At 36.0% G+C, this 26,877-nt stretch overlaps 1 protein-coding gene across 2 annotated transcripts in view; it reads right to left on the bottom strand.

Annotated features, from left to right (window-relative positions):
• The window catches only part of LOC127524008 (pancreatic secretory granule membrane major glycoprotein GP2-like), a 32,470-nt gene extending 5,593 nt beyond the window's left edge, over positions 1-26,877 (bottom strand). The window contains exons 1-10 of one of the 2 annotated variants that reach the window (XM_051915281.1): positions 26,207-26,877; positions 25,957-26,013; positions 23,855-24,232; positions 4,516-4,566; positions 3,557-3,607; positions 2,019-2,066; positions 1,828-1,881; positions 1,639-1,689; positions 1,447-1,491; positions 1,211-1,258 (exon numbers count right to left, since the gene is read on the bottom strand). In XM_051915281.1, the coding sequence (XP_051771241.1) occupies positions 1,211-1,258; positions 1,447-1,491; positions 1,639-1,689; positions 1,828-1,881; positions 2,019-2,066; positions 3,557-3,607; positions 4,516-4,566; positions 23,855-24,232; positions 25,957-26,013; positions 26,207-26,504 (1,081 nt within the window). In that variant the 5' untranslated portion in view covers positions 26,505-26,877. Of the gene's footprint in view, positions 1-1,210; positions 1,259-1,446; positions 1,492-1,638; positions 1,690-1,827; positions 1,882-2,018; positions 2,067-2,209; positions 2,261-2,406; positions 2,609-3,556; positions 3,608-4,515; positions 4,567-23,854; positions 24,233-25,956; positions 26,014-26,206 lie in introns of those variants that run through there. The other variant, XM_051915282.1, reaches the window with a different exon arrangement.

Genomic DNA, 26,877 nt, shown 5'->3' with positions numbered 1-26,877 from the left:
TGCCCTCTCACACACACACACAACTTAAAAGTTACCATGAAATCAAAATGGATAATTCTTTTTTTTTTTTTTTTTTTACAGAATGTTGCAGTGTTTATTATAAATTATTTATCCGTGTACATAATTTTTAATCAATTGGTATGGCAACCCTACTTAATAGTTTAGAGTTTAACCCATTCATTGATGTGTGCTTTTGCCTACATACAGGATAAAAAAAAATCTCTAACGCCTTATTTTTCTATCAGTTTTAATGACAAAATAAAGGCGTTGAACCAGTTCAACTGACAACATAGCTTTACATAAATAGTTTAATAATTAGGTTTATAAAAAAAACCTTAAGCTAAATACTTCTGGACTTACAAATTTGTTTAACTACAAATAATAACTTCACACTCATTTGATATTGACCTATGACATCCTATGACATGAAATTCATCTCAATTTAAATGATCACATGGATGTGGCTATTGTGTTTTGAGGTCATAGTGGCACCAGCTCGTTGCAATAAATGTGGCGTATGCATTTTTCACATAGTCCTTTTGTATTTACACAATTTAAAAGCATATTTCCCACCGTGCACAGTTTATCTAAAGCCACCGGGGTCAACCTTAAATATAATAATAACAACAACAACAACAACACTACTACTAATACTAATAATAATACTTATAATACTAACAACAACAACACCAATAATAAATGTACAAGGCTGTACATCTTATTGTGGCCTCAGAGAACTTTTGGGTTCCTCCAGATGCTGGCTTTTAAAAAAGACATCTTCCAGGAACCACTTAAATGTTTACAGATCTTGTAATAACCCTTTTATGTAATTTGGGTTCCTCTAACTTCAAATCACTTCAAGGTCTTGTGGTAATGAAAAGGTGACTCCGGAACCTCAGAACTGAATGCAGTGCTTAAAGGATCCCATAAGTTCTTGCAAGAACTGCAAAGACTGTCAATGGTTCCACCAGTAACCCTATTATAGAAGAAAGAGTTTTGAGGCACATATAATACATTTTGAAGTTCCTTGAGTACCTGACAGGATATTTGAGGCACCTTTAGTTTTTATAGTGTGATTGTCTGCTTTTTCAGCAGCCTTGATTCTGAAAGTACTTTTCCTATTTATTCTCTACATGATGATGTGAAAAAGTAAATTAATCCACCCACCCCTGAGAAAAATAATAACATTACAAAAAGTATATGAAAATACCTGAGGGACGACTTGAACTGGAGGTGGTCATATGTGTGGTGTTATCTTCTGTAAAGAGAAAGAAAAAAACAATGCCTATAGAGTGCAACAGTGATTGTCCACTTTTTCAGCAGCCTTGGTTCTGAAAGTACTTTTCAGAGTCTCCATGAGAATGTAAAAAAGATCTTCACTAGTTATAAACCAACCCATCCACCTCTGAGACAAATCATAACATTAGAAACAGTATCTTAAAATACCTGAGGAACGGTTTGATCTGGTGGTGGTCATCTGTGTGGTGCTCTCTTTTGGAAAGGAAAAAAAAAGAAAACATTTAAAAACAGATTTTTTACCATCTTACATATCAACTCGGATAAGCATACAGAGCACAACAGTGACCGTCTACCTTTTAAGAGGACATTTTTTACCCCCAAATATTGTCTGAAAAATACCTGAGGGAAGGCTTGATGCAATGGTTGTGGTCATGTGTGTGGTGCTCTCTTCTGGAAAGGGGGAAAAAAAAAATGAAAAACAGATTTTTTTTGCCATTTTACATATCAACTTTTATGTGTATACAGAGCATAACAGTGACAATCCACCTTTTCAGTGGCCATTTTCACTCAAAGATTGTTGAAAAATACCTGAGGGAAGGCTTGATGCAATGGTGGTGGTGGTCATGTGTGTGGTGCTCTCTTCTGGAAAGGAAAAAAAAAATTAAAAACAGTTTTTTTTTAACCATTTTACATATCAACTTTTATATGCATACAGAGCACAACAGTGACCGTCCACCTTTTAAGAGACCATTTCCCCTCAAAAATTGTTTGAAAAATACCTGAGGGAAGGCTTGATGCAATGGTGGTCATGTGGGTGGTGCTCTCTTCTGGACAGGAAAAACAAATAAAACATTTAAAAACAGACTTTTTTTACCATTTTACATATCAACTTTTATGTGCATACAGAGCACAACAGTGACCGTCCACCTTTTCAGTGGCCATTTCCCCTCAAAAATTGTTTGAAAAATACCTGAGGGAAGGCTTGATGTGATGGTGGTGGTCATGTGTGTGGTGCTCTCTTCTGGAAAGGAAAAAAAAAGAAAACATTTAAAAACAGAATTTTTTGCCATTTTACATATCAACTTTCATATACATAGAGAGCACAATGGTGACCGTCCACCTTTTCAGTGGCCATTTGTCACCCCCCAAAAATAGTTTCAAAAATACCTGAGGGAAGGCTTGATGCGATGGTGGTCATGTGCGTGGTGCTCTCTTCTGGAAAGGAAAAAAAAAAAAAATTAAAAACTGATTATTTTTTACCATTTTACATATCAACTTTCATATGCATACAGAGCACAACAGTGACCGTCTACCTTTTAAGTGGCCATATTTTTCCACAAAAAATAGTTTCAAAAATACCTGAGGGAAGGCTTGATGCAATGGTGGTCATGTGTGTGGTGCTCTCTTCTGGAAAGGGAAAAAAAAGATAACGTTTAAAAACATATTTTTTTGCCATTTTAAGGTCCAACTCGGACATGCATACAGAGCACAACAGTAACCATCCACCTTTTAAGTGGCCATATTTTTCTACAAAAAATACTTTCAAAAATACCTGAGGGAAGGCTTGATGCAATGGTGGTCATGTGTGTGGTGCTCTCTTCTGGAAAGGGAAAAAAAAATTAAAAACAGATTTTTTTTTACCATTTTACATATCAACTTTCATATGCATACAGAGCACAACAGTGACTGTCCACCTTTTAAGTGGCCATATTTTTCCACAAAAAATAGTTTCAAAAATACCTGAGGGAAGGCTTGATGCGATGGTGGTGGTCATTTGGGTGGTGCTCTCTTCTGGAAAGAGAAAAAAAAAATTAAAAACAGATTTTTTTTTACCATTTTACATATCAACTTTCATATGCATACAGAGCACAACAGTGACTGTCCACCTTTTAAGTGGCCATATTTTTCCACAAAAAATAGTTTCAAAAATACCTGAGGGAAGGCTTGATGCGATGGTGGTGGTCATTTGGGTGGTGCTCTCTTCTGGAAAGGGAAAAAAAAAATTAAAAAAAGATTTTGTTTTACCATTTTACATATCAACTTTTATGTGTATACAGAGCACAACAGTGACCGTCCACCTTTTAAGAGGCCATTTCCCCTCAAAAATTGTTTCAAAAATACCTGAGGGAAGGCTTGATGCGATGGTAGTGGTCATGTGTGTGGTGCTCTCTTCTGGAAAGGGAAAAAAAAGATAACATTTAAAAACAGATTTTTTTGCCATTTTAAGTGCCAACTTGGATATGCATACAGAGCACAAGAGTGACCGTCCACCTTTTAAGTGGCCATATTTTTCCACAAAAAATAGTTTCAAAAATACCTGAGGGAAGGCTTGATGCGATGGTGGTGGTCATGTGTGTGGTGCTCTCTTCTGGAAAGAGAAAAAAAAAACATTCAAAAATAGATTTTTTTGCCATTTTAAGTGCCAACTCGGATATGCATACAGAGCACAACAGTAACCATCCACCTTTTAAGTGGCCATATTTTTCTACAAAAAATACTTTCAAAAATACCTAAGGGAAGGCTTGATGCAATGGTGGTCATGTGTGTGGTGCTCTCTTCTGGAAAGAGAAAAAAAAGAAAACATTTGAAAACAGATTTCTTTTGCCATTTTACATATCAACTTTAATATGCATACAGAGCACAACAGTGACCGTCCACCTTTTAAGAGGCCATATTTTTCCACAAAAAATAGTTTGAAAAATACCTGAGGGAAGGCTTGATGCGATGGTGGTGCTCATGTGTGTGGTGCTCTCTTCTGGAAAGAGAAAAAAAAAAACATATAAAAATAGATTTTTTGCCATTTTACATATCAACTTTCATATGCATACAGAGCACAACAGTGACCGTCCACCTTTTAAGAGGCCATTTCCCCTCAAAAATTGTTTCAAAAATACCTGAGGGAAGGCTTGATGCAATGGTGGTCATGTGTGTGGTGCTCTCTTCTGGAAAGGAAAAAAAAAGAAAACATTTAAAAACAGATTTTTTACCATCTTACATATCAACTTTTATATGCATACAGAGCACAACAGTAACCGTCCACCTTTTAAGTAGCCATATTTTTCCACAAAAAATAGTTTCAAAAATACCTGAGGGAAGGCTTGATGCGATGGTGGTGGTCATTTGGGTGGTGCTCTCTTCTGGAAAGGGAAAAAAAAAAATTAAAAAAAGATTTTTTTTTACCATTTTACATATCAACTTTTATGTGTATACAGAGCACAACAGTGACCGTCCACCTTTTAAGAGGCCATTTCCCCTCAAAAATTGTTTCAAAAATACCTGAGGGAAGGCTTGATGCGATGGTAGTGGTCATGTGTGTGGTGCTCTCTTCTGGAAAGAGAAAAAAAAGAAAACATTTGAAAACAGATTTCTTTTGCCATTTTACATATCAACTTTAATATGCATACAGAGCACAACAGTGACCGTCCACCTTTTAAGTGGCCATATTTTTCCACAAAAAATAGTTTCAAAAATACCTGAGGGAAGGCTTGATGCGATGGTGGTGGTCATGTGTGTGGTGCTCTCTTCTGGAAAGAGGAAAAAAAAAACATTCAAAAATAGATTTTTTACCATTTTACATATCAAATTTCATGTGTATACAGAGCACAACAGTGACCGTCCACCTTTTAAGAGGCCATTTCCCCTCAAAAATTGTTTCAAAAATACCTGAGGGAAGGCTTGATGCGATGGTAGTGGTCAAGTATGTGGTGCTCTCTTCTGGAAAGGGAAAAAAAAGATAACGTTTAAAAACAGATTTTTTTGCCATTTTAAGTGCCAACTCGGATATGCATACAGAGCACAACAGTAACCATCCACCTTTTAAGTGGCCATATTTTTCTACAAAAAATAGTTTCAAAAATACCTGAGGGAAGGCTTGATGCGATGGTGGTGGTCATTTGGGTGGTGCTCTCTTCTGGAAAGAGAAAAAAAAACAAACATTCAAAAATAGATTTTTTGCCATTTTACATATCAACTTTCATATGCATACAGAGCACAACAGTGACCGTCCACCTTTTAAGAGGCCATTTCCCCTCAAAAATTGTTTCAAAAATACCTGAGGGAAGGCTTGATGCAATGGTGGTCATGTGTGTGGTGCTCTCTTCTGGAAAGGAAAAAAAAAGAAAACATTTAAAAACAGATTTTTTACCATCTTACATATCAACTTTTATATGCATACAGAGCACAGCAGTAACCATCCACCTTTTAAGTAGCCATATTTTTCCACAAAAAATACTTTCAAAAATACCTGAGGGAAGGCTTGATGCGATGGTAGTGGTCAAGTATGTGGTGCTCTCTTCTGGAAAGGGAAAAAAAAAGATAACGTTTAAGAACAGATTTTTTTGCCATTTTAAGTGCCAACTCGGATATGCATACAGAGCACAACAGTAACCATCCACCTTTTAAGTGGCCATATTTTTCTACAAAAAATAGTTTCAAAAATACCTGAGGGAAGGCTTGATGCAATGGTGGTCATGTGTGTGGTGCTCTCTTCTGGAAAGGGAAAAAAAAAATTAAAAACAGATTTTTTTTTACCATTTTACATATCAGCTTTCATATGCATACAGAGCACAACAGTGACCGTCCACCTTTTAAGTGGCCATATTTTTCCACAAAAAATAGTTTCAAAAATACCTGAGGGAAGGCTTGATGCGATGGTGGTGGTCATGTGTGTGATGCTCTCTTCTGGAAAGAGAAAAAAAAAAAAAATTCAAAAATAGATTTTTTACCATTTTACATATCAAATTTCATGTGTATACAGAGCACAACAGTGACCGTCCACCTTTTAAGAGGCCATTTCCCCTCAAAAATTGTTTCAAAAATACCTGAGGGAAGGCTTGATGCGATGGTAGTGGTCAAGTATGTGGTGCTCTCTTCTGGAAAGGGAAAAAAAAGATAACGTTTAAAAACAGATTTTTTTGCCATTTTAAGTGCCAACTCGGATATGCATACAGAGCACAACAGTAACCATCCACCTTTTAAGTGGCCATATTTTTCTACAAAAAATAGTTTCAAAAATACCTGAGGGAAGGCTTGATGCGATGGTAGTGGTCAAGTATGTGGTGCTCTCATCTGGAAAGGGAAAAAAAGATAACATTTAAAAACAGATTTTTTACCATCTTACATATCAACTTTTATATGCATACAGAGCACAGCAGTAACCATCCACCTTTTAAGTAGCCATATTTTTCCACAAAAAATAGTTTCAAAAATACCTGAGGGAAGGCTTGATGCAATGGTGGTGGTCATTTGGGTGGTGCTCTCTTCTGGAAAGGGGAAAAAAAAATTAAAAACAGATTTTTTTTTACCATTTTACATATCAACTTTCATATGCATACAGAGCACAACAGTGACCGTCCACCTTTTAAGTGGCCATATTTTTCCACAAAAAAGAGTTTCAAAAATACCTGAGGGAAGGCTTGATGCGATGGTGGTGGTCATTTGGGTGGTGCTCTCTTCTGGAAAGGAAAAAAAAAAAAAACATTCAAAAATATATTTTTTGCCATTTTACATATCAACTTTCATATGCATACAGAGCACAACAGTGACCGTCCACCTTTTAAGAGGCCATTTCCCTCAAAAATTGTTTCAAAAATACCTGAGGGAAGGCTTGATGCAATGGTGGTCATGTGTGTGGTGCTCTCTTCTGGAAAGGAAAAAAAAAGAAAACATTTAAAAACAGATTTTTTACCATCTTACATATCAACTTTTATATGCATACAGAGCACAGCAGTAACCATCCACCTTTTAAGTAGCCATATTTTTCCACAAAAAATAGTTTCAAAAATACCTGAGGGAAGGCTTGATGCGATGGTAGTGGTCAAGTATGTGGTGCTCTCTTCTGGAAAGGGAAAAAAAAATTAAAAACTGATTTTTTTTTACCATTTTACATATCAAATTTCATGTGTATACAGAGCACAACAGTGACCGTCCACCTTTTAAGAGGCCATTTCCCCTCAAAAATTGTTTCAAAAATACCTGAGGGAAGGCTTGATGCGATGGTAGTGGTCAAGTATGTGGTGCTCTCTTCTGGAAAGGGAAAAAAAAGATAACGTTTAAAAACAGATTTTTTTGCCATTTTAAGTGCCAACTCGGATATGCATACAGAGCACAACAGTAACCATCCACCTTTTAAGTGGCCATATTTTTCTACAAAAAATAGTTTCAAAAATACCTGAGGGAAGGCTTGATGCAATGGTGGTCATGTGTGTGGTGCTCTCTTCTGGAAAGGGAAAAAAAAGAAAACACTTGAAAACAGATTTCTTTTGCCATTTTACATATCAACTTTAATATGCATACAGAGCACAACAGTGACCGTCCACCTTTTAAGAGGCCATTTCCTCTCAAAAATTGTTTCAAAAATACCTGAGGGAAGGCTTGATGCAATGGTGGTCATGTGTGTGGTGCTCTCTTCTGGAAAGGGAAAAAAAAAATTAAAAACAGATTTTTTTTTACCATTTTAAATATCAACTTTCATATGCATACAGAGCACAACAGTGACCGTCCACCTTTTAAGTGGCCATATTTTTCCACAAAAAATAGTTTCAAAAATACCTGAGGGAAGGCTTGATGCGATGGTGGTGGTCATGTGTGTGGTGCTCTCTTCTGGAAAGAGGAAAAAAAAAACATTCAAAAATAGATTTTTTACCATTTTACATATCAAATTTCATGTGTATACAGAGCACAACAGTGACCGTCCACCTTTTAAGAGGCCATTTCCCCTCAAAAATTGTTTCAAAAATACCTGAGGGAAGGCTTGATGCGATGGTAGTGGTCAAGTATGTGGTGCTCTCTTCTGGAAAGGGAAAAAAAAGATAACGTTTAAAAACAGATTTTTTTGCCATTTTAAGTGCCAACTCGGATATGCATACAGAGCACAACAGTAACCATCCACCTTTTAAGTGGCCATATTTTTCTACAAAAAATAGTTTCAAAAATACCTGAGGGAAGGCTTGATGCGATGGTGGTGGTCATTTGGGTGGTGCTCTCTTCTGGAAAGAGAAAAAAAAACAAACATTCAAAAATAGATTTTTTGCCATTTTACATATCAACTTTCATATGCATACAGAGCACAACAGTGACCGTCCACCTTTTAAGAGGCCATTTCCCCTCAAAAATTGTTTCAAAAATACCTGAGGGAAGGCTTGATGCAATGGTGGTCATGTGTGTGGTGCTCTCTTCTGGAAAGGAAAAAAAAAGAAAACATTTAAAAACAGATTTTTTACCATCTTACATATCAACTTTTATATGCATACAGAGCACAGCAGTAACCATCCACCTTTTAAGTAGCCATATTTTTCCACAAAAAATACTTTCAAAAATACCTGAGGGAAGGCTTGATGCAATGGTGGTCATGTGTGTGGTGCTCTCTTCTGGAAAGGGAAAAAAAAAATTAAAAACAGATTTTTTTTTTACCATTTTACATATCAGCTTTCATATGCATACAGAGCACAACAGTGACCGTCCACCTTTTAAGTGGCCATATTTTTCCACAAAAAATAGTTTCAAAAATACCTGAGGGAAGGCTTGATGCGATGGTGGTGGTCATGTGTGTGGTGCTCTCTTCTGGAAAGAGAAAAAAAAAAAAATTCAAAAATAGATTTTTTACCATTTTATATATCAAATTTCATGTGTATACAGAGCACAACAGTGACCGTCCACCTTTTAAGAGGCCATTTCCCCTCAAAAATTGTTTCAAAAATACCTGAGGGAAGGCTTGATGCGATGGTAGTGGTCAAGTATGTGGTGCTCTCTTCTGGAAAGGGAAAAAAAAGATAACGTTTAAAAACAGATTTTTTTGCCATTTTAAGTGCCAACTCGGATATGCATACAGAGCACAACAGTAACCATCCACCTTTTAAGTGGCCATATTTTTCTACAAAAAATAGTTTCAAAAATACCTGAGGGAAGGCTTGATGCAATGGTGGTCATGTGTGTGGTGCTCTCTTCTGGAAAGGGAAAAAAAGAAAACACTTGAAAACAGATTTCTTTTGCCATTTTACATATCAACTTTAATATGCATACAGAGCACAACAGTGACCGTCCACCTTTTAAGAGGCCATTTCCCCTCAAAAATTGTTTCAAAAATACCTGAGGGAAGGCTTGATGCGATGGTAGTGGTCAAGTATGTGGTGCTCTCTTCTGGAAAGGAAAAAAAAAGAAAACATTTAAAAACAGATTTTTTACCATCTTACATATCAACTTTTATATGCATACAGAGCACAGCAGTAACCATCCACCTTTTAAGTAGCCATATTTTTCCACAAAAAATAGTTTCAAAAATACCTGAGGGAAGGCTTGATGCAATGGTGGTGGTCATTTGGGTGGTGCTCTCTTCTGGAAAGGGGAAAAAAAAATTAAAAACAGATTTTTTTTTACCATTTTACATATCAACTTTCATATGCATACAGAGCACAACAGTGACCGTCCACCTTTTAAGTGGCCATATTTTTCCACAAAAAAGAGTTTCAAAAATACCTGAGGGAAGGCTTGATGCGATGGTGGTGGTCATTTGGGTGGTGCTCTCTTCTGGAAAGGGAAAAAAAAAAATTAAAAAAAGATTTTTTTTTACCATTTTACATATCAACTTTTATGTGTATACAGAGCACAACAGTGACCGTCCACCTTTTAAGAGGCCATTTCCCCTCAAAAATAGTTTCAAAAATACCTGAGGGAAGGCTTGATGCAATGGTGGTCATGTGTGTGGTGCTCTCTTCTGGAAAGGGGAAAAAAAAAAAAAATTAAAAACAGATTTTTTTTTTACCATTTTACATATCAACTTTCATATGCATACAGAGCACAACAGTGACCGTCCACCTTTTAAGTGGCCATATTTTTCCACAAAAAATAGTTTCAAAATTACCTGAGGGAAGGCTTGATGCGATGGTGGTGGTCATTTGGGTGGTGCTCTCTTCTGGAAAGGGAAAAAAAAAATTAAAAACAGACTTTTTTTTACCATTTTACGTATCAACTTTCATGTGTATACAGAGCACAACAGTGACCGTCCACCTTTTAAGAGGCCATTTCCTCTCAAAAATTGTTTCAAAAATACCTGAGGGAAGGCTTGATGCAATGGTGGTCATGTGTGTGGTGCTCTCTTCTGGAAAGGGAAAAAAAAAATTAAAAACAAACTTTTTTTTTACCATTTTACATATCAACTTTTATATGCATACAGAGCACAACAGTGACCGTCCACCTTTTAAGTGGCCATATTTTTCCACAAAAAATAGTTTCAAAAATACCTGAGGGAAGGCTTGATGCAATGGTGGTCATGTGTGTGGTGCTCTCTTCTGGAAATGGAAAAAAAAAATTAAAAACAGACATTTTTTTGACCATTTTACATATCAACTTTTATTTACCATTTTACATATCAACTTTCATGTGTATACAGAGCACAACAGTGACCGTCCACCTTTTAAGTGGCCATATTTTTCCACAAAAAATAGTTTCAAAAATACCTGAGGGAAGGCTTGATGCAATGGTAGTGGTCAAGTATGTGGTGCTCTCTTCTGGAAAGGGAAAAAAAAAATTAAAAACAGATTTTTTTTTACCATTTTACATATCAAATTTCATGTGTATACAGAGCACAACAGTGACCGTCCACCTTTTAAGTGGCCATATTTTTCCACAAAAAATAGTTTCAAAAATACCTGAGGGAAGGCTTGATGCGATGGTGGTGGTCATGTGTGTGGTGCTCTCTTCTGGAAAGGGAAAAAAAAAATTAAAAACTGATTTTTTTTTTACCATTTTACATATCAACTTTCATATGCATACAGAGCTCAACAGTGACCGTCCACCTTTTAAGTGGCCATATTTTTCCACAAAAAATAGTTTCAAAAATACCTGAGGGAAGGCTTGATGCGATGGTGGTGGTCATGTGTGTGGTGCTCTCTTCTGGAAAGAGAAAAAAAAAAAAATTCAAAAATAGATTTTTTACCATTTTACATATCAAATTTCATGTGTATACAGAGCACAACAGTGACCGTCCACCTTTTAAGAGGCCATTTCCCCTCAAAAATTGTTTCAAAAATACCTGAGGGAAGGCTTGATGCGATGGTAGTGGTCAAGTATGTGGTGCTCTCTTCTGGAAAGGGAAAAAAAAGATAACGTTTAAAAACAGATTTTTTTGCCATTTTAAGTGCCAACTCGGATATGCATACAGAGCACAACAGTAACCATCCACCTTTTAAGTGGCCATATTTTTCTACAAAAAATAGTTTCAAAAATACCTGAGGGAAGGCTTGATGCAATGGTGGTCATGTGTGTGGTGCTCTCTTCTGGAAAGGGAAAAAAAAGAAAACACTTGAAAACAGATTTCTTTTGCCATTTTACATATCAACTTTAATATGCATACAGAGCACAACAGTGACCGTCCACCTTTTAAGAGGCCATTTCCCCTCAAAAATTGTTTCAAAAATACCTGAGGGAAGGCTTGATGCGATGGTAGTGGTCAAGTATGTGGTGCTCTCATCTGGAAAGGGAAAAAAAGATAACATTTAAAAACAGATTTTTTACCATCTTACATATCAACTTTTATATGCATACAGAGCACAGCAGTAACCATCCACCTTTTAAGTAGCCATATTTTTCCACAAAAAATAGTTTCAAAAATACCTGAGGGAAGGCTTGATGCAATGGTGGTGGTCATTTGGGTGGTGCTCTCTTCTGGAAAGGGGAAAAAAAAATTAAAAACAGATTTTTTTTTACCATTTTACATATCAACTTTCATATGCATACAGAGCACAACAGTGACCGTCCACCTTTTAAGTGGCCATATTTTTCCACAAAAAAGAGTTTCAAAAATACCTGAGGGAAGGCTTGATGCGATGGTGGTGGTCATTTGGGTGGTGCTCTCTTCTGGAAAGGAAAAAAAAAAAAACATTCAAAAATATATTTTTTGCCATTTTACATATCAACTTTCATATGCATACAGAGCACAACAGTGACCGTCCACCTTTTAAGAGGCCATTTCCCTCAAAAATTGTTTCAAAAATACCTGAGGGAAGGCTTGATGCAATGGTGGTCATGTGTGTGGTGCTCTCTTCTGGAAAGGAAAAAAAAAGAAAACATTTAAAAACAGATTTTTTACCATCTTACATATCAACTTTTATATGCATACAGAGCACAGCAGTAACCATCCACCTTTTAAGTAGCCATATTTTTCCACAAAAAATAGTTTCAAAAATACCTGAGGGAAGGCTTGATGCGATGGTAGTGGTCAAGTATGTGGTGCTCTCTTCTGGAAAGGGAAAAAAAAATTAAAAACTGATTTTTTTTTACCATTTTACATATCAAATTTCATGTGTATACAGAGCACAACAGTGACCGTCCACCTTTTAAGAGGCCATTTCCCCTCAAAAATTGTTTCAAAAATACCTGAGGGAAGGCTTGATGCGATGGTAGTGGTCAAGTATGTGGTGCTCTCTTCTGGAAAGGGAAAAAAAAGATAACGTTTAAAAACAGATTTTTTTGCCATTTTAAGTGCCAACTCGGATATGCATACAGAGCACAACAGTAACCATCCACCTTTTAAGTGGCCATATTTTTCTACAAAAAATAGTTTCAAAAATACCTGAGGGAAGGCTTGATGCAATGGTGGTCATGTGTGTGGTGCTCTCTTCTGGAAAGGGAAAAAAAAGAAAACACTTGAAAACAGATTTCTTTTGCCATTTTACATATCAACTTTAATATGCATACAGAGCACAACAGTGACCGTCCACCTTTTAAGAGGCCATTTCCCCTCAAAAATTGTTTCAAAAATACCTGAGGGAAGGCTTGATGCAATGGTGGTCATGTGTGTGGTGCTCTCTTCTGGAAAGGGAAAAAAAAAATTAAAAACAGATTTTTTTTTACCATTTTAAATATCAACTTTCATATGCATACAGAGCACAACAGTGACCGTCCACCTTTCAAGTGGCCATATTTTTCCACAAAAAATAGTTTCAAAAATACCTGAGGGAAGGCTTGATGCGATGGTGGTGGTCAAGTATGTGGTGCTCTCTTCTGGAAAGGGAAAAAAAAATTAAAAACTGATTTTTTTTTACCATTTTACATATCAAATTTCATGTGTATACAGAGCACAACAGTGACCGTCCACCTTTTAAGAGGCCATTTCCCCTCAAAAATTGTTTCAAAAATACCTGAGGGAAGGCTTGATGCGATGGTAGTGGTCAAGTATGTGGTGCTCTCTTCTGGAAAGGGAAAAAAAAGATAACGTTTAAAAACAGATTTTTTTGCCATTTTAAGTGCCAACTCGGATATGCATACAGAGCACAACAGTAACCATCCACCTTTTAAGTGGCCATATTTTTCTACAAAAAATAGTTTCAAAAATACCTGAGGGAAGGCTTGATGCAATGGTGGTCATGTGTGTGGTGCTCTCTTCTGGAAAGGGAAAAAAAAGAAAACACTTGAAAACAGATTTCTTTTGCCATTTTACATATCAACTTTAATATGCATACAGAGCACAACAGTGACCGTCCACCTTTTAAGAGGCCATTTCCTCTCAAAAATTGTTTCAAAAATACCTGAGGGAAGGCTTGATGCAATGGTGGTCATGTGTGTGGTGCTCTCTTCTGGAAAGGGAAAAAAAAAATTAAAAACAGATTTTTTTTTACCATTTTAAATATCAACTTTCATATGCATACAGAGCACAACAGTGACCGTCCACCTTTTAAGTGGCCATATTTTTCCACAAAAAATAGTTTCAAAAATACCTGAGGGAAGGCTTGATGCGATGGTGGTGGTCATGTGTGTGGTGCTCTCTTCTGGAAAGAGGAAAAAAAAAACATTCAAAAATAGATTTTTTACCATTTTACATATCAAATTTCATGTGTATACAGAGCACAACAGTGACCGTCCACCTTTTAAGAGGCCATTTCCCCTCAAAAATTGTTTCAAAAATACCTGAGGGAAGGCTTGATGCGATGGTAGTGGTCAAGTATGTGGTGCTCTCTTCTGGAAAGGGAAAAAAAAGATAACGTTTAAAAACAGATTTTTTTGCCATTTTAAGTGCCAACTCGGATATGCATACAGAGCACAACAGTAACCATCCACCTTTTAAGTGGCCATATTTTTCTACAAAAAATAGTTTCAAAAATACCTGAGGGAAGGCTTGATGCGATGGTGGTGGTCATTTGGGTGGTGCTCTCTTCTGGAAAGAGAAAAAAAAACAAACATTCAAAAATAGATTTTTTGCCATTTTACATATCAACTTTCATATGCATACAGAGCACAACAGTGACCGTCCACCTTTTAAGAGGCCATTTCCCCTCAAAAATTGTTTCAAAAATACCTGAGGGAAGGCTTGATGCAATGGTGGTCATGTGTGTGGTGCTCTCTTCTGGAAAGGAAAAAAAAAGAAAACATTTAAAAACAGATTTTTTACCATCTTACATATCAACTTTTATATGCATACAGAGCACAGCAGTAACCATCCACCTTTTAAGTAGCCATATTTTTCCACAAAAAATACTTTCAAAAATACCTGAGGGAAGGCTTGATGCGATGGTAGTGGTCAAGTATGTGGTGCTCTCTTCTGGAAAGGGAAAAAAAAAGATAACGTTTAAGAACAGATTTTTTTGCCATTTTAAGTGCCAACTCGGATATGCATACAGAGCACAACAGTAACCATCCACCTTTTAAGTGGCCATATTTTTCTACAAAAAATAGTTTCAAAAATACCTGAGGGAAGGCTTGATGCAATGGTGGTCATGTGTGTGGTGCTCTCTTCTGGAAAGGGAAAAAAAAAATTAAAAACAGATTTTTTTTTACCATTTTACATATCAGCTTTCATATGCATACAGAGCACAACAGTGACCGTCCACCTTTTAAGTGGCCATATTTTTCCACAAAAAATAGTTTCAAAAATACCTGAGGGAAGGCTTGATGCGATGGTGGTGGTCATGTGTGTGATGCTCTCTTCTGGAAAGAGAAAAAAAAAAAAATTCAAAAATAGATTTTTTACCATTTTACATATCAAATTTCATGTGTATACAGAGCACAACAGTGACCGTCCACCTTTTAAGAGGCCATTTCCCCTCAAAAATTGTTTCAAAAATACCTGAGGGAAGGCTTGATGCGATGGTAGTGGTCAAGTATGTGGTGCTCTCTTCTGGAAAGGGAAAAAAAAGATAACGTTTAAAAACAGATTTTTTTGCCATTTTAAGTGCCAACTCGGATATGCATACAGAGCACAACAGTAACCATCCACCTTTTAAGTGGCCATATTTTTCTACAAAAAATAGTTTCAAAAATACCTGAGGGAAGGCTTGATGCGATGGTGGTGGTCATTTGGGTGGTGCTCTCTTCTGGAAAGAGAAAAAAAAACAAACATTCAAAAATAGATTTTTTGCCATTTTACATATCAACTTTCATATGCATACAGAGCACAACAGTGACCGTCCACCTTTTAAGAGGCCATTTCCCCTCAAAAATTGTTTCAAAAATACCTGAGGGAAGGCTTGATGCAATGGTGGTCATGTGTGTGGTGCTCTCTTCTGGAAAGGAAAAAAAAAGAAAACATTTAAAAACAGATTTTTTACCATCTTACATATCAACTTTTATATGCATACAGAGCACAGCAGTAACCATCCACCTTTTAAGTAGCCATATTTTTCCACAAAAAATACTTTCAAAAATACCTGAGGGAAGGCTTGATGCGATGGTAGTGGTCAAGTATGTGGTGCTCTCTTCTGGAAAGGGAAAAAAAAAGATAACGTTTAAGAACAGATTTTTTTGCCATTTTAAGTGCCAACTCGGATATGCATACAGAGCACAACAGTAACCATCCACCTTTTAAGTGGCCATATTTTTCTACAAAAAATAGTTTCAAAAATACCTGAGGGAAGGCTTGATGCAATGGTGGTCATGTGTGTGGTGCTCTCTTCTGGAAAGGGAAAAAAAAAATTAAAAACAGATTTTTTTTTACCATTTTACATATCAGCTTTCATATGCATACAGAGCACAACAGTGACCGTCCACCTTTTAAGTGGCCATATTTTTCCACAAAAAATAGTTTCAAAAATACCTGAGGGAAGGCTTGATGCGATGGTGGTGGTCATGTGTGTGGTGCTCTCTTCTGGAAAGAGAAAAAAAAAAAAATTCAAAAATAGATTTTTTACCATTTTATATATCAAATTTCATGTGTATACAGAGCACAACAGTGACCGTCCACCTTTTAAGAGGCCATTTCCCCTCAAAAATAGTTTCAAAAATACCTGAGGGAAGGCTTGATGCAATGGTGGTCATGTGTGTGGTGCTCTCTTCTGGAAAGGGGAAAAAAAAAAAAAATTAAAAACAGATTTTTTTTTTACCATTTTACATATCAACTTTCATATGCATACAGAGCACAACAGTGACCGTCCACCTTTTAAGAGGCCATTTCCTCTCAAAAATTGTTTCAAAAATACCTGAGGGAAGGCTTGATGCAATGGTGGTCATGTGTGTGGTACTCTCTTCTGGAAAGGGAAAAAAAAAATTAAAAACAGATTTTTTTTTACCATTTTACATATCAACTTTAATATGCATACAGAGCACAACAGTGACCGTCCACCTTTTAAGAGGCCATTTCCTCTCAAAAATTGTTTCAAAAATACCTGAGGGAAGGCTTGATGCAATGGTGGTCATGTGTGTGGTGCTCTCTTCTGGAAAGGGAAAAAAAAAATTAAAAACAGACTTTTTTTTTACCATTTTACATATCAACTTTTATTTACCATTTTACATATCAACTTTCATGTGTATACAGAGCACAACAGTGACCGTCCACCTTTTAAGAGGCCATTTCCTCTCAAAAATTGTTTCAAAAATACCTGAGGGAAGGCTTGATGCAATGGTGGTCATGTGTGTGGTGCTCTCTTCTGGAAAGGGAAAAAAAAAATTAAAAACAGATTTTTTTTTACTATTTTACATATCAACTTTCATATGCATACAGAGCACAACAGTGACCGTCCACCTTTTAAGTGGCCATATTTTTCCACAAAAAATAGTTTCAAAAATACCTGAGGGAAGGCTTGATGTGATGGTGGTGGTCATTTGGGTGGTGCTCTCTTCTGGAAAGGGAAAAAAAAAATTAAAAACAGACTTTCTTTTTTACCATTTTACATATCAACTTTTATATGCATACAGAGCACAACAGTGACCGTCCACCTTTTAAGAGGCCATTTCCTCTCAAAAATTGTTTCAAAAGTACCTGAGGGAAGGCTTGATGCAATGGTGGTCATGTGTGTGGTGCTCTCTTCTGGAAAGGGAAAAAAAAAATTAAAAACAGATTTTTTTTTACCATTTTACATATCAACTTTCATATGCATACAGAGCACAACAGTGACCGTCCACCTTTTAAGTGGCCATATTTTTCCACAAAAAATAGTTTCAAAAATACCTGAGGGAAGGCTTGATGTGATGGTGGTGGTCATTTGGGTGGTGCTCTCTTCTGGAAAGGGAAAAAAAAAATTAAAAACAGACTTTCTTTTTTACCATTTTACATATCAACTTTTATATGCATACAGAGCACAACAGTGACCGTCCACCTTTTAAGAGGCCATTTCCTCTCAAAAATTGTTTCAAAAGTACCTGAGGGAAGGCTTGATGCAATGGTGGTCATGTGTGTGGTGCTCTCTTCTGGAAAGGGAAAAAAAAAATTAAAAACAGATTTTTTTTTACCATTTTACATATCAACTTTCATATGCATACAGAGCACAACAGTGACCGTCCACCTTTTAAGTGGCCATATTTTTCCACAAAAAATAGTTTCAAAAATACCTGAGGGAAGGCTTGATGCGATGGTGGTGGTCATGTGTGTGGTGCTCTCTTCTGGAAAGGGAAAAAAAAAATTAAAAACAGATTTTTTTTTACCATTTTACATATCAACTTTCATGTGTATACAGAGCACAACAGTGACCATCCACCTTTTAAGTGGCCATATTTTTCCACAAAAAATAGTTTCAAAAATACCTGAGGGAAGGCTTGATGCGATGGTGGTGGTCATTTGGGTGGTGCTCTCTTCTGGAAAGGGAAAAAAAAAAATTAAAAACAGATTTTTTTTTACCATTTTACATATCAACTTTCTTATGCATACAGAGCACAACAGTGACCGTCCACCTTTTAAGTGGCCATATTTTTCTACAAAAAATAGTTTCAAAAATACCTGAGGGAAGGCTTGATGCAATGGTGGTCATGTGTGTGGTGCTCTCTTCTGGAAAGAGAAAAAAAAAAAAACATTCAAAAATAGATTTTTTACCATTTTAAGTGCCAACTCGGATATGCATACAGAGCACAACAGTAACCATCCACTTTTTAAGAGGCCATTTCCTCTCAAAAATTGTTTCAAAAATACCTGAGGGAAGGCTTGATGCAATGGTGGTCATGTGTGTGGTGCTCTCTTCTGGAAAGGGAAAAAAAAAATTAAAAACAGACTTTTTTTTGACCATTTTACATATCAACTTTTATTTACCATTTTACATATCAACTTTCATGTGTATACAGAGCACAACAGTGACCGTCCACCTTTTAAGTGGCCATATTTTTCCACAAAAAATAGTTTCAAAAATACCTGAGGGAAGGCTTGATGCAATGGTAGTGGTCAAGTATGTGGTGCTCTCTTCTGGAAAGGGAAAAAAAAAATTAAAAACAGATTTTTTTTTACCATTTTACATATCAACTTTCATGTGTATACAGAGCACAACAGTGACCGTCCACCTTTTAAGTGGCCATATTTTTCCACAAAAAATAGTTTCAAAAATACCTGAGGGAAGGCTTGATGCGATGGTGGTGGTCATTTGGGTGGTGCTCTCTTCTGGAAAGGGAAAAAAAAAAATTAAAAACAGATTTTTTTTTACCATTTTACATATCAACTTTCATATGCATACAGAGCACAACAGTGACCATCCACCTTTTAAGTGGCCATATTTTTCTACAAAAAATAGTTTCAAAAATACCTGAGGGAAGGCTTGATGCAATGGTGGTCATGTGTGTGGTGCTCTCTTCTGGAAAGAGAAAAAAAAAGAAAACATTTGAAAACAGATTTCTTTTGCCATTTTACATATCAACTTTAATATGCATACAGAGCACAACAGTGACCGTCCACCTTTTAAGTGGCCATATTTTTCTACAAAAATTGTTTCAAAAATACCTGAGGGAAGGCTTGATGCAATGGTGGTCATGTGTGTGGTGCTCTCTTCTGGAAAGGGAAAAAAAAAATTAAAAACAGACTTTTTTTTTACCATTTTACATATCAACTTTTATTTACCATTTTACATATCAACTTTCATGTGTATACAGAGCACAACAGTGACCGTCCACCTTTTAAGAGGCCATTTCCTCTCAAAAATTGTTTCAAAAATACCTGAGGGAAGGCTTGATGCAATGGTGGTCATGTGTGTGGTGCTCTCTTCTGGAAAGGGAAAAAAAAAATTAAAAACAGATTTTTTTTTACTATTTTACATATCAACTTTCATATGCATACAGAGCACAACAGTGACCGTCCACCTTTTAAGTGGCCATATTTTTCCACAAAAAATAGTTTCAAAAATACCTGAGGGAAGGCTTGATGTGATGGTGGTGGTCATTTGGGTGGTGCTCTCTTCTGGAAAGGGAAAAAAAAAATTAAAAACAGACTTTCTTTTTTACCATTTTACATATCAACTTTTATATGCATACAGAGCACAACAGTGACCGTCCACCTTTTAAGAGGCCATTTCCTCTCAAAAATTGTTTCAAAAATACCTGAGGGAAGGCTTGATGCAATGGTGGTCATGTGTGTGGTGCTCTCTTCTGGAAAGGGAAAAAAAAAATTAAAAACAGACTTTTTTTTTACCATTTTACATATCAACTTTTATTTACCATTTTACATATCAACTTTCATGTGTATACAGAGCACAACAGTGACCGTCCACCTTTTAAGAGGCCATTTCCTCTCAAAAATTGTTTCAAAAATACCTGAGGGAAGGCTTGATGCAATGGTGGTCATGTGTGTGGTGCTCTCTTCTGGAAAGGGAAAAAAAAAATTAAAAACAGATTTTTTTTTACTATTTTACATATCAACTTTCATATGCATACAGAGCACAACAGTGACCATCCACCTTTTAAGAGGCCATTTCCTCTCAAAAATTGTTTCAAAAATACCTGAGGGAAGGCTTGATGCAATGGTGGTCATGTGTGTGGTGCTCTCTTCTGGAAAGGGAAAAAAAAAATTAAAAACAGATTTTTTTTTACCATTTTACATATCAACTTTCATGTGTATACAGAGCACAACAGTGACCATCCACCTTTTAAGTGGCCATATTTTTCCACAAAAAATAGTTTCAAAAATACCTGAGAGAAGGCTTGATGCGATGGTGGTGGTCATTTGGGTGGTGCTCTCTTCTGGAAAGGGAAAAAAAAAATTAAAAACAGATTTTTTTTTACCATTTTACATATCAACTTTTATTTACCATTTTACATATCAACTTTCATGTGTATACAGAGCACAACAGTGACCGTCCACCTTTTAAGAGGCCATTTCCTCTCAAAAATTGTTTCAAAAATACCTGAGGGAAGGCTTGATGCAATGGTGGTCATGTGTGTGGTGCTCTCTTCTGGAAAGGGAAAAAAAAAATTAAAAACAGATTTTTTTTTACTATTTTACATATCAACTTTCATATGCATACAGAGCACAACAGTGACCATCCACCTTTTAAGAGGCCATTTCCTCTCAAAAATTGTTTCAAAAATACCTGAGGGAAGGCTTGATGCAATGGTGGTCATGTGTGTGGTGCTCTCTTCTGGAAAGGGAAAAAAAAAATTAAAAACAGATTTTTTTTTACCATTTTACATATCAACTTTCATGTGTATACAGAGCACAACAGTGACCATCCACCTTTTAAGTGGCCATATTTTTCCACAAAAAATAGTTTCAAAAATACCTGAGAGAAGGCTTGATGCGATGGTGGTGGTCATTTGGGTGGTGCTCTCTTCTGGAAAGGGAAAAAAAAAATTAAAAACAGATTTTTTTTTACCATTTTACATATCAACTTTCTTATGCATACAGAGCACAACAGTGACCGTCCACCTTTTAAGTGGCCATATTTTTCTACAAAAAATAGTTTCAAAAATACCTGAGGGAAGGCTTGATGCAATGGTGGTCATGTGTGTGGTGCTCTCTTCTGGAAAGAGAAAAAAAAAAAACATTCAAAAATAGATTTTTTACCATTTTAAGTGCCAACTCGGATATGCATACAGAGCACAACAGTAACCATCCACTTTTTAAGAGGCCATTTCCTCTCAAAAATTGTTTCAAAAATACCTGAGGGAAGGCTTGATGCAATGGTGGTGGTCATGTGTGTGGTGCTCTCTTCTGGAAAGAGAAAAAAAAGAAAACATTTAAAAACAGATTTTTTTTGCCATTTTACATAACTTTTACGTGCATACAGAGCACAACAGTGACCGTCCACTTTTTCAGTGGCCATATTTTTCCACAAAAAATAGTTTCAAAAATACCTGAGGGAAGGCTTGATGCAATGGTGGTGGTCATGTGTGTGGTGCTCTCTTCTGGAAAGAGAAAAAAAAGAAAACATTTAAAAAAAGAGTTTTTTTTTGCCATTTTACATATCAACTTTTACGTGCATACAGAGCACAACAGTAACTGTCCACCTTTTAAGAGGACATATTTTACCCCAAAAATTGTCTGAAAAATACCTGAGGGAAGGCTTGATGCGATGGTGGTGGTCATGTGTGTGGTGCTCTCTTCTGGAAAGGGGAAAAGAAATTAAAAACAGATTATTGGGTTTTTTTCCATTTTACATGTCAACTTTTGTGTGTATACAGAGCACAACAGTGACCGTCCACCTTTTAAGAGGCCATTTCCCCTCAAAAATTGTTTCAAAAATACCTGAGGGAAGGCTTGATGCAATGGTGGTCATGTGTGTGGTGCTCTCTTCTGGAAAGGAAATAAAAAATTAAAAACAGATTTTTTTTTTACCATTTTACATATCAACTTTCATATGCATACAGAGCACAACAGTGACCATCCACCTTTTAAGTGGCCATATTTTTCCACAAAAAATAGTTTCAGAAATACCTGAGGGAAGGCTTGATGCAATGGTGGTGGTCATGTGTGTGGTGCTCTCTTCTGGAAAGAAAAAAAAAACATTCAAAAACAGATTTTTTATCATTTTACATATCAATTTTTATGTGCGTACAGAGCACAACAGTGACCGTCCACCTTTTCAGTAACAATTTTTCCCCCCAATTTTTTTTTTCAAAAATACCTAAGGGAAGGCTTGATGCAATGGTAGTAGGGCTGTGAATCTTTGGGTATACAGCGAATCGATTCAATTCCCGATTCATGGGTGCTCGATTCGATTCAAGAACGATTTTTGCTAATTCAGAACGATTCGATTCGAGACGATTCACATGGAAATCCGATGTGATTCAATTAATTTGATTCGATTCTCCATTTTAATATACTTAAAACCGTCCACCATTTTATTGGACAGTGAAACTATCCCTATAGAGCGCAACAGTGATTGTCCATTTTTCCTATTCACTGTCTCCATGAGGATGTGAAAAAGTTCTTCAGTAGAGTTCTAAGTCACAGTTATGATTTTTCTATTGAAAAATCATAACCTTCATAAAGTATATGAAAAGACCTGAGGGAAGGGTTGATCTGGTGGTGGTGGTGGTGTTGCTCTCCTCTAAAGAGAAAAATAAGAAAAAATTTTACCATATTACATGGCAAGTCTGATATGCCTACAGAGTGCAACAGTGATCGTCCACCTTTTAAGTGGCCTTGATTCTGGAAGCGTATTTCCTATTCATTTTCTCCATGAAGGATTAAAAATGTTTTTCAATAAAAAGTGTTGAACCAAGCCAACCACCACAATCATTCCAGCATTACAAACTTTGATTTAAAGCAAAAAGTGTTAAAAAAAGAAATCAAGAAAAAGGTACAAGACTACTACGTACTGCACTTCCATGTAGCAATGTGAATGACAATTAAAAAAAATAAAAAATCAATAACTGTACAAAATAAAACTATTGACTTAAGGGCAATGTTTGCTACGATCCTCTGATTGGTAAATCTTTATCTCTGTTATTATGGGTAATCATTTGTAAGATATTTTACTGAATTGATCTAGCTCTCTAAGAGTAGCATGAGTTCACTATATAACATTTGGCCTCGTCACACTAGCAATCGTGTCTAATGCAAAGGACTTGAAATGTAAAATGTTACATTCCTAATTTAAAAACATCAGTGTTTCCAATAAGTAAAAACAACGGCAATTTCCATGTGTATGCCTGAGCCGCAAAACACATTCATCTATGCAGAGGACCAGTTAAAGCACAACCAAAAGATGCCTAGTTTTATTTATTTTTATTTCTTTTAAGTTACATAGTGTAGCTTTAATTATTATATTGTTATGATATTTGCTATTTATTTAGTTGTATAAGTAATCATTGTTATATAATCATTGTCATGATTTCCTTCATCAAGTTTCCTTTGGTAAAATGGAGATTATACATTCTACTCTGTTTTATCGACTTTACCCAGACACAACTAGACTTGTTCCTGAAAAGTTTTGGATAAATATTAGTCACATACATAAAATACACTTACATATGCAAGGGTGAATGTAAATACATTTACCTGCGCAGTATGCCGTATAGCAGAACACTGGGTTGATGAACTCATATACATAATAATCGCCAGGACAGGCTTTCACTTTCATTGACCTAAATTCATAATTGCAGCAGTCATTGTTCCAGTGGCCGCAGACATGTCGGGTGACCACCCCGTCCTCGACTCTTGGGTGTTGACCATTTAGCCACAGTGGAGCAAGAGTGCCACAGCTCAACTCTTCAACACATGTTTCTGTCATCTGAGCATTTTGACCCTGAATAAAAAGACGATACCAGCCGACCCAATTGACATTAGCATCACAGTTGAATGAATAGCTATTGTTGGTTGCTCTCCAAGGCTCATCCAGGGCTGTGTAGTTGTAGCAGGGGTCAATGCGGACAGCCTCTGTTACGAAAACCAAAAACAGAAAAAATAGGATTAATATATATATATATATATATATAGGTCTGCAAAGGAACTAGTTGCATGTAAAACACTGTTTTATCTACAGTATATGTACAGACACAAACACACCGCTAATGAATAACACAGATCTTCATGATATATCCTGTCAAAACGTCAAAAGTCAGTAGAATATGGAATGCCAAAGCTGCTGAACTAATAAAAAAATAAAAAAATAAATTTAAAAAACAAAAATAAATACATAAATAAATAAATACACAAAGAAATGAAAAAACACAAATGTATTTATTCTTCTATTTTCTTATTTATGTATAATTGTATTTTTTTCCACATTTATTTATTTTTTAATTTATTTATACATGTATTTATTTCCACTTTTATGTATTTAATATATATGTATTTGTCTACATTTATTTATTTCTACATGTCTTTGTCCGTATGGTAATGAGGGGGGCGTGTTTTACCCCAGATATAGCAGTCAAGCTCAGAGTGCTGGCGTAGGCAAGGGCAAAGCTTTGAGGCCACAGTGACACCTTGTGATGTGACCAAACAAAATGCAAGAGGTGTGCGGACGTGCCTTTGCAAGTCACACAGGGAATGATTGACTTGAGATGGGCAATATGGCCAAATTCCTACATCATGGTTTAAGTCATTTAATATCTGTATTATATATGTACAGTAACTGTATGTATATATGGTAACCATACACATACTCTTTATCCCGGACATGTCCGTAAAAAAATCGTCTGTCTGGGATTTCTAGAATCCCTTGGCACACATAAACAGAAACCGCATCTTTAACAGATCTTATATTAGAAGCGTGTGCAGTATAAAAGACCAAATTCAGTACATAACTTTTTAAAAAAGCATACTATGTACAACCAAGCAGAAGAGCCCAGAATATGAACGCAACAAGTTCATTTGCATGTTAAACATTTTCCTTGCAGAGAAAACCATAGAAAAATTTTAACGCGGCTTAATGGACCAAGATGGTGATACTGAAGTAAATTCAGTGTTCAGTGTGTTTATAATGGGCCTATGTACAGGAAAGCAAATGAGCCCAGAATATGAACGCAAAGTGTTTAGCACATTTCTTTTATATTCTGGGCTCATCTGCTTGCCTATATACTAAAGTACCTATATAAAGTACTTTGTCAATGACAAGCATCAGCCGAGAAAAGATTTCTTTATTGACTCTCGTGAACAGTTTGGCACACTTGTCGCGTCTCTTCCGCTGAAAATGTATTATAAGCTTGCGGTTGCAGTAAGAAGATGGTATTTCATTGACAGTATTTCATTGCAGTATTTTGTTGACTAATCAGACGAAAGGGGCATGCAAAGAGGTGTCTGCATTACTTGCATTTTGTTTAGTCACACCACAAGGTGTCACTGTGGCCTCAAAGCTTTGCCCTTGACACTCTGAGCTTGATTACTATGTCTGAGGTAAAACATGCCCCCTCATTACCATACAGACAAAGAAATGTAGAAATTAATAAATATGAACATAAATAAATGTAGAAATAAATAAAAATCAATAAATGTGGAAAAAATACAATTACACATAAATAAGGAAAAGTATACATACACTTTTTTATATTTCTTTGTATATTTATTTCTATTTCTATTTATTTATTTATTTATTTATTTATTATTTCAGCAGCTTCGGCACTCCATAATAGAGGGCATTGCTAAGCATACTACATTACCAGCCATGGTTGTCTCTGGAGTGACAGTAGGATTGTTGATGCTTATGTTCCTAACATCTGCAAAACATTTAATGAATATAAATTAATAAACAGATACAAAAATCAATTACATATGTACAAAAGGTGCTTTTAATGTATTTACTTTACCTCTATAATATGCCAAAACAGACAGATGGTCTAACAAACTATAGATGTAATACAATACTACACAAACATATAGCCTACATAGGTGAATGCAAATTATGCTTACCTGCACAGTAGGCCTTAAAGCAGAGATCTGGGCTAACAAACTCATAGACATAGTAATTGCCTGGGCAGGCTTTAACTTGAATAGGACTGGATTGGAAATAGCAGCAGTCATTCATCCAGTGACCGCAGACACCTCGGGTGACCACTCCATCCTCGACTTGTGGATGTGAACCATTTAGCCACAGTGGGGCATGAGTGCCACAGCTTAGCTGATCAACACATGTGTCTGGCATATGAACACTCTGGCCGTGAATGAAGAGACGATACCATCCGACCCAGTTGACAGAAGTGTCACACATCAAACTGAAGGTATATCGATTGTCTGTTGCTCTCCAAGGATTGTCCAGTACAGTGTAGTTATTGCAGGGGTCAAAGGGGAGGGCTGTGAAGGAAAAAAAAAAAAAAAAAAAAAATTAAAATTACATATAGACATGAGTTCTACACAGCAAATTGTAGAGAATCTTTTCACTTAGACAAGACAATTTAGAAAAGCCAACAAGCCTAACAAGTTTTGCATTATTATAACAACGTTCAGCTAATGTTTCTTTAACAGCTAAATTCTAAAACATATTTATGCAAACCTGCTGCAACATTACATCAATAAGTCATGTCTTGTTTTGATCCATTGTTTAATGAATCGTTCAAAAAAGCCAACTAATGCTTATGTTTCCG

Source organism: Ctenopharyngodon idella, chromosome 12 (genome assembly GCF_019924925.1).
Source record: "Ctenopharyngodon idella isolate HZGC_01 chromosome 12, HZGC01, whole genome shotgun sequence".
NCBI lineage: Eukaryota > Metazoa > Chordata > Actinopteri > Cypriniformes > Xenocyprididae > Ctenopharyngodon > Ctenopharyngodon idella.
Note: the sequence above shows the minus strand (reverse complement) of the source record. Positions and strands in the feature narration are given on the sequence as shown.